This window comes from Sinocyclocheilus anshuiensis, unplaced genomic scaffold, assembly GCF_001515605.1.
Source record: "Sinocyclocheilus anshuiensis isolate Anshui unplaced genomic scaffold, SAMN03320099.WGS_v1.1 scaffold732, whole genome shotgun sequence".
Lineage (NCBI taxonomy): Eukaryota > Metazoa > Chordata > Actinopteri > Cypriniformes > Cyprinidae > Sinocyclocheilus > Sinocyclocheilus anshuiensis.
Genome location: NW_015554133.1, coordinates 929,636 through 937,764, shown reverse-complemented (window position 1 = coordinate 937,764; position 8,129 = coordinate 929,636). Strand labels below are relative to the sequence as shown.

The following is an 8,129-nucleotide window of genomic DNA, read 5'->3' as shown; positions in this document are numbered from 1 at the left end:
GCCGAGCCGAGTCGTACCACGCAGTGGAAAAGCGCCGCTTGTGTGTAAGCAATTAAAAAAAAACTGTAATATGTTTACAATGGATTTATGAAGCAAAAAAAGACGCTGATCAGGTTTCAGTGACAAACACAAAAACATCTGACTGAATCCAGTTAGAAGTACACTGTGAAAATGGATATACCTGATAATGTAGCACTTTGCAACATCCAAGAATAAACTCGTGTCGTAACCCAGAAATTGATTTATTTTCTGCATAGAGTCGGGTCTCTTACAGCAGAAGGTGTCCATTGGTTGCAGTGCTAGTGTGGGATCAGGACGTGCAGGTCAGAATTCATGCGCACACTGATCCCAGACCTGCTGTTAGTGTTTACTAGCGACCATCTTGATGTACTGCAGGGCGTTATGTGCTGCGGTGTTGTGGGCGTTACTGCTGGTCATCCCTGTACCGTGGCACACCGTCACCGGCCGGGTGGACAGTTCGACTAAACACTGGTACTGACCGTTCACTGTCAGCTCATCTGCAAAACACACACACATAAGGTTTTGATATATTTACAGTAGGAAATTTACAAAATATCTTTACTTAATATCCTAATGATTTTTGGCATAAAAGAAAAATCGATCATTTTGACACATACAATGTATTGTTGGCTATTGCTACAAATATACCCAAGTGACTTAAGACTGGTTTTGTGCTCCAGGGTCACATATATCAAACATATCCAGCTCTGATGACACAAAACGACACAAAGTGAGAAATGAGAACCAACCGATGTCTATGTATGTGACCTGAAAGCCCAGCTCCAGTGAGATCTCCAGCAGCATCTGAATGTAGTCTGTGTTCGGGATGCTGAGCGGCGTCCTCCTCAGGAGGGAAATCTTCTCCCCTGTGGACTGCCGTAAGCTTTCCACATACACGCGAGACGGTGGGCTCTGGGGACCACAGGGGACAAGGGGTCAAAATATGAGCACATCTGATCGAATTGAAATCCTGACCCTGCTGCTCATTTAGTGTTTGTGAGTGGAAGCACCTCATGATCTGATGGTGACTCATTCAGCCGCGATTCAATTCCTCACGCTGAAAAACTGATGCAATGGCATTAAGAGCACAAATCATTTATGAGTCAAGGTGACACGTCAAATTCTATTTAAGGGTGTTTCTTCAACTTCAGGCTCTTTTATTTTTCAGGGGATGATTTTTCTTTTTGTTACATGAAGGTCATATAACTACATTGGGAACTTTTTTTTACCATGGCTTAAATGCTAACTTTTGAAGCTTTAATGTGCAGATTTTATTAGGTGTAGGTTTTGCCCTTGTACCATGCCCAGACTTAGTCTTAAACTATGAAAATTCATCATAAAGACATGTATTATGCTTAATACATGAATTGTGTACAACAATAATCAGCTAATAACACTAATTAAAACATACAAATGTAAAATTAAAATAAACAGAACTGCTAATTAATTGAAATAAAATAAAACTGAAATCTCAGGGGGTGCTTTAAGAAAATATTTGATGTCAAAGGGGTTTGGCCGACAAATGGAATCCCGGACCTAAACTACGAGTGAAATAAACATAAACCACTTTAATTTTTACTGTGAGACAATTATTTATATCTATTTTTAGGGCTGCGAAAATTACATACCAATTTATGCACTTAATATTAGCTGTTGTAATGCGTTTTTACTTCCTGGAGTAGCTATGCAAATATCTTTTCCCAAAATCTGGGGCCCGTTCTTCGTACCTCGCTTAATACATCTGAGATGATTTGACAGATGCCAGATATTCTAATCGTGTTAACTGATCTCTGGCTAATTTGATTAAAATATCTGGATTAAGTTGTCTAAGATTACTGCGCGTTCTCGTGTTCCCCGTAAAGGGCAGATGTGTCGATACTCGAAACCACGATCAGCAATGCAGCGATTGGCTGGCGGCAAGACAGCAACGTAATGACATCATATAGTTAAAAAAGACACCTGACGAAAAACCTGACAAATTTCTGGACCTTTATAAGGAAACAGCCAAGTGAACAAAACTACATAAATGGTATAATAGATAAATGAAATGTGCACTGTTTTTATTTTATTTTACATGATTCCCAATTATTTATATTCATGATTTCTAGTATTTGTACAGGCTTGCCATTTTTATTTTAATGCTGTAATTAGCAATTCATGTAATTTTATCTTTGAAGCAGATTTGTTACGTGACAGCATTAAAGTTTCTTAAGGGTCAAGATCAAGTTATCTGCATCTCCTGCGTTCCATCAAGCCACTCCCATAATATCTGTCAGCACTCAAATTAATGCACGACTCAGATTAACTGTATAGCATGTGTGTAAGACTCCAATACAATTAGAAAGTAATTATTTTATCACGAATAAATATTTAAATGAGTAAAACTGGCTGTGTCTATAGTATTATAGACTACACAACATTATTATATTATTTTTCAATTAATTTTTCAATTATTATTATTTTAAATTACTGTCCCTGGATCAGTAGGGTACTCTTCTAATAAAGTAGCAGTGGCTGGGAAAGAAAAAGACGCGATCTAATCCTGTTTACATGAAATAAGCCTGCTCCCGAGATCAAGCGCAATCAGTTGCGTTGCTGTCTATGAAGGGTCAGAGAGCTCTCTGATTTCATCAAAAATATCTTAAATCGTGTTCTGAAGATGAACGGAGGTCTTACAGGTTTGGAACGACATGAGGGTGAGTAATTAATGACAGAATTTTCATTTTTGGATGAACTATCCCTTTAATGTTAGGTGTGATTCATAACAATTAATTAGAGAAATATGTGCAATTAATTAGTTAAGAAATGTTAACCCCTAATTAGGTCATCTAAAACATTTTTTTTTTTAAATAATATTATTTTTTGTTCAAATAAAGAGTTTACAGCGCAGAAACACTGTCTAGCTGTTTCTTTTCCAATGTTCCAATACTTATTCATCATTTTTGTCCAAGGCTGTTGCACTCATTTGAAGGCTCTCAGGTATGTTTGTGTGAACTAACATCCCAGTGTAAATGCATCTTTGGGTGGTTTCTGGACTCTAGGTGCACCTTCACAAACTTCTAATTAAGAACTTTGATGGATCTAGAATTTTTGGTGAAAGAATCCCAGTGCAGGAGTGAACAGATGAGCGTCACTAACCCACGTGATCTCAGGAGATCCGGACAGACTCTGCAGTTTCCCCAGCATACGTTCGGCTGCTACACGTCTGGCCAACTTTTTGGAGCTGCCAGAGCCTGATGAGCAAACGCACATCACAAAGCATCAGCAGCTGAGCGCTCAGAGTGCAGCGAGATGTCACGGTATGAGAGAGCAGCTAACGGCACCTGACTCTTCCAGTCCTTCCAGACGGCAGGTAACGGTGAACTCCTTCATGTGATCAGGCCCTGTCTCCATACACACCACATACTCCGGCAGACACCACACCCTCTGCATGGCCAGCTCCTGACACAACACACAGCACCATTCAAACGCACACGCAGGCTCTCAGACAGACCCACACAGTGTCCTGTGTTTGCTAGGGTATTCTGGGCAGTTTTCAAATACTTTAGATTAGGGATGCACGATATTGGATTTTTGCCGATATTTTTCAACTCATTTTTGCCAACAAGCGATGCCGATACCGATATATTTCCTTTTGTTTGGAAACAACACCAAGTGTCTCCTGTGCAGAGATTCTAAACAAATTATTTGTATTTTTTTAACAAAAAATTATTTGTTAGAATTAAATAAACAATAATGAAGTTCTTTTAGTACATTGAAAGCTTTGAAAATAATTATAAATCAACTATAAATCAATCACTTTTTTTTTTCCAGAAAGATGCAGTGGTAACCTTAACATTTTATTTCAAGATTTAACATGTGTAGATGGTCTACAGCAAAAGAGTTTTAAGTCTGAAAATCTTTTAGAGCTCATAATCTGTTTGGGAAAAAAAAAACATATTACACATTAATAAATAAATCTGTATATATAAAATTATTTAATTTACAAGTGTCGTGTTTGTGATTTTTTTTTTCATGTAAGCTATATATTTTTACCTTTAAACCGCACAAACACATTGCATTACACCAAATACACAAAATAATGTTCTTTTTAGCAACATCATATGACCCCTTTAACAGTCTCAAGGCTGCACTTATTTGAACAAAAAAACAAACAAACAGTAAAAGCAGCAATATTGTGAAATATAACAATTAAAATTAACTATATTCTATTTTAATATATTTTAAAATATAATTTACAATGCATCGGTGATCAAAGCTGAGTTTTCAGCATCATTACTCCAGTCTTCAGTGTCACATGATCCTTCAGAAATAATTCTAATATCATTTGCTACTCAATAAACATTTATTATTATTGCTGCTTCATATTTGTGAGGAAACCGTGATGCATTTTTGAGAATTAATTGTATATATAGTAACAATGTTATGTAGGCTAATGTAATAATGTAGCAATGGTTTCTTAAGATCTACTTATGCTTCTGATGCTTTTGGGAAACGCAGCCCTATTTGAACAAACACTGTGACTGAGTCATGCGTCAGCAGCAAACGCTGTCTGTGATTGAATGGTTCTGTCTTTCAGCATTTGCGTGTGTTCCGATGAGCAGGAGAAATGGGCTCTATCTAGGGGTGTGCGATATATATCGTCTGCGATAATATCGTAATTGTTGTTTTAACGATGTGCGATTTGACATTATCGAGTATTTTGCAAAAACCATTCAAAACATCCCTACAGAGCGCATGCATACATTACGTGAAGTCTAGACTAGTGCGTGTGCGCATTTAGTGTGTTTTCTTTCACTGCATGATTCAGTCTATTAAAGTGCATTTAGATTGATCACAAATTCAAGACATGATGGCAGAAAATTTATATATTTATTCCACTTCATATAGTTATTCAATTTCACACGAAGAGTGCCATTTTTCTCCAAAAATTACCATGATTACAAATGTGACATTGAATTCAATAAACAATAAGTTAATTAAGAGACTTACGTTTTAGACACCATATTGCCTGTTTTTTGCTCCATTTCGCCAACCAAAAATCATTCCAAATAGTCACCACAGAACAGTTCTGCGTCTCTGAGCAATGACGGTGTTTCGTTCCGAATGAGATTCGGTTCAATCGCAATGACTCACTTATTAACAGTGACTTGCTGCCACCTACTGACGGTTTTAATTTCAAATTTCGGCTTTTTATTTCTTTTATTTCTTTATTATTTATTTTTTTCATGTTTTAAATCATTTCAAATATCAGTATTCAACGTTTTATGTTTATATTTTTATGTGAGGATCGATCCTTTCGATACAACATCAGTATCAAAAGTATCGATACTTAAGGATCGATCCGCCCATCCCTAGTCATTCTGTCCATGCATTCTCAGTTTAAATGCAGCGATCCAATCATCATTCAGGCAAAACTTTGCTTAAAGAATGAGCCACACTGCTAACTTGATCTTATTGCTAAGCACACCCTGAGCACATGTGACTTATTCGTCTTATCGGCAAGACATATCGGCATAATTGTACATATCGGACCGATGCCAATGTTCACATTTTAAGCCATTATCGGCCGATTCCGATATCGTTCCGATAATATCATGCATCTCTACTTTAGATAGACAAAGATGGTGCACTTATATTACTTATGAATGGGACACAGTGCAACAGGCAATATGGCAGAATAGTCCCGCCTCCTGAATAAAAGAGCCAATCACTAAGTCATTGCGTCACTGCAGCTGCCAATAAAAGCGCAGAGTACTATCGAAACAGTCAAGATGCGTCTGAAATCATGTACTGAACGTACAACATAGAATAGTGCACAAGTACGCACCATATGAATTCGGACATACTACTCTTGGCGTACTATTTTTCACATACTATATAGTAGGGAAGTACTTGATTTCAGACGCAGCATCAGTGTTTTGAGACACGCACTTAGGACTGCACATGCGCATTGGCTGGTCAAGCCTGATAAATAAGCTTTTTAACACTATTTGTGCATAAGAGACTAAATATATGGGTCAGTTGTTGTCAGATACCTGCAGTACTCCTACAGTATTGGATGCGTCACGGGCTTCAGGAGAAAGACCATCTCTCTGATCACTGTGAAGGATTCAGAAAACACGGATGACTATAGTAAATGATCTATAATAATTCATATCACATCTACAGTGTGGATTTTACTTTAGCTGGGTGTCTCGTTTCAATAATTTCAAAGCGGCTTCTGCAGCTTCATGTTTAGCAGCCTTTTTAGTGGATCCTCGACCTTTAAGAACAAAATATCGTCTATTAGAATACTAGTGTGCACTATACATTATTTATACTCTTACTAGATGTTATGCAAATAAATAAACATGTATGTAAATATCAGACCATTGCATGTGATGTCTCCTATAGTGACACTGAACATGAAGGAGGGCTGGTGCTTGTCTCCATCAGCCTGGATGAGCTCGTACACAGGCGCACTGCCCATTTTAATGCCATATTCATGCAGGATCTGGACGGGTGTTTTATCCTGACAGCGTTGATGAGCCATGGTGACTCTGAGACGAAAACAGTATGTTAAAACCTGGTTAGAATAATGATGGAACATAATGCAAACATGCTAGATAAGAGCAAACTACAGAAATACAAATACAGCCCAAAACATATAAGAGACACTCCATTATAACAAACAATACATCCTTCCTGTCCATAAGTGTATTTAATAAACACTCTGCCATCCACCTCAGTCGGAACCGCTGCAGAGGTTACATTAAACAGACACGTACGTGTTTAGATACAACTATTATTAAACTAGTGTGGGTAAAAGCAAATAAGAAGAGCTTGTAGGTCAAAATATAAAGAGCTTCTTACGGAGAATCGGCCATTATTGCTGGAGTATGCCGCTTCTGCGAGGATTGGCAAGAGCACTGGCCAATAGTATTCCAGTATTCTGACTATAAGCCCCGCCTTCCAAGCAGCACTGCGCCAGAGCCCCTCCTACAGGGGAACCCTCTGTAATGGGTAACGTTGCGGAATCCCGAAGAGGAGATTATAATGTGTTTTTCTTGACTGAAAGTCAATAAAGAAGACACTTCAGCACGCTGAATAGACTGCTTTTGTGTGGGAACAACTCGCCACAGTATATAGGCTGACTGTCCGTTGATCTTTAACAGGTTTTGGCACGACATGTTCATTTTAGCGTGTATAAGTAGAAATCAGGGATGATATTGCGACTCGTGTGGTTCGTTTTACGGCACAGCCCATTCACTTCTCTGGTATCTTGACCGTTTTGAACACAGATATGTATATCTGTGGTTTTGACAGCCAGTCATGTAGTTACCCGGTTTGGCGCCGAGTGTGCCATCTCCTTTTTCAATAAGACGATCTCTGGCTCCACCATTCGTACGCTTTTGGGATTGGTTGTACCTTTTTTTTTAACAGTCTATGGTTGCAGCTTGCAACCATACACTGTTAAAGTATGGCAAGCCGTTTTGACTTTTATTCATCCTCGAGATATGAATTCTTGATATCAACAATTCAGTTTTCACTAGTTCAAATTTTAATTCTTGATATCAGGAATTAGATTTCCACTAGTAACAATGCTAATTCTTGATATCAGGAATTACATTTTCACTAGTTAAAATGCTAATTCTTTATATCAGGAAGTACATTTCAACTAGTAACAATGCTAATTCAACAAAGTAGTTTCGCTTTCACAACGAAACACAGCATCACACACGGAGGCCTAGAGTGAGGAGCGGCCGGCGGGCTTGCGGCAACAACATGTGACGACCTCGGGCTGGACTCCGCTTCGTCCACAGTGAAAGCCGATCCACAGCGCAAAGTTGTTGTATTTCCTCAGTGACCAGCACAGGTCAGCTCTATTATGCACCAAGAGCTTGTAACACTCCAAAGAGAAAGGAAAAATTGAAATCGCATCATATGACCCCTTTAATAAAAGGGTACAACCAATCGGATTCTGGTTTAAGCTTTATTTTGCCACAATAAAAGGAAGATTCACATTGCACTAGTAGGCTAACATCATACAGACAGTCACACTTAAACATTAAATTAAACAAAATATCTCAAATGGTCTTTGGTCAGTTGTCTTTGAGTGGTCGTTG

The 8,129-nt window shown here is 38.2% G+C and overlaps 1 protein-coding gene across 3 annotated transcripts; it reads right to left on the bottom strand.

Annotated features, from left to right (window-relative positions):
* Positions 1–223: 223 nt before the first annotated feature.
* prkra (protein kinase, interferon-inducible double stranded RNA dependent activator) lies at positions 224–6,935 on the bottom strand. 3 transcript variants are annotated; one of them, XM_016462875.1, is made up of 8 exons: positions 6,877–6,935; positions 6,394–6,563; positions 6,205–6,286; positions 6,060–6,123; positions 3,345–3,462; positions 3,160–3,254; positions 771–933; positions 224–518 (listed from the first exon to the last, which is right to left on the bottom strand). In XM_016462875.1, the coding sequence occupies exons 1-8, from the start codon at positions 6,888–6,890 to the stop codon at positions 361–363; spliced, it is 864 nt and encodes a 287-aa protein (XP_016318361.1). In that variant the 5' UTR covers positions 6,891–6,935; the 3' UTR covers positions 224–360. The 3 variants fall into 3 exon arrangements, with proteins under 3 accessions (XP_016318361.1, XP_016318363.1, XP_016318362.1); XM_016462877.1 differs by having other exon boundaries at positions 6,394–6,589; positions 6,877–6,926; XM_016462876.1 differs by lacking the exon at positions 6,877–6,935 and adding an exon at positions 6,748–6,837.
* Positions 6,936–8,129: the final 1,194 nt, after the last annotated feature.

Coding starts and splice junctions, on each gene's coding strand:
- prkra (XM_016462875.1), bottom strand. Junction 6,124..6,204: donor AAACGAGACACCCAGCTAAA/GTAAAATCCACA, acceptor AATCCTTCACAG/TGATCAGAGAGATGGTCTTT. Junction 934..3,159: donor GATCTCCTGAGATCACGTGG/GTTAGTGACGCT, acceptor TGTGGTCCCCAG/AGCCCACCGTCTCGCGTGTA.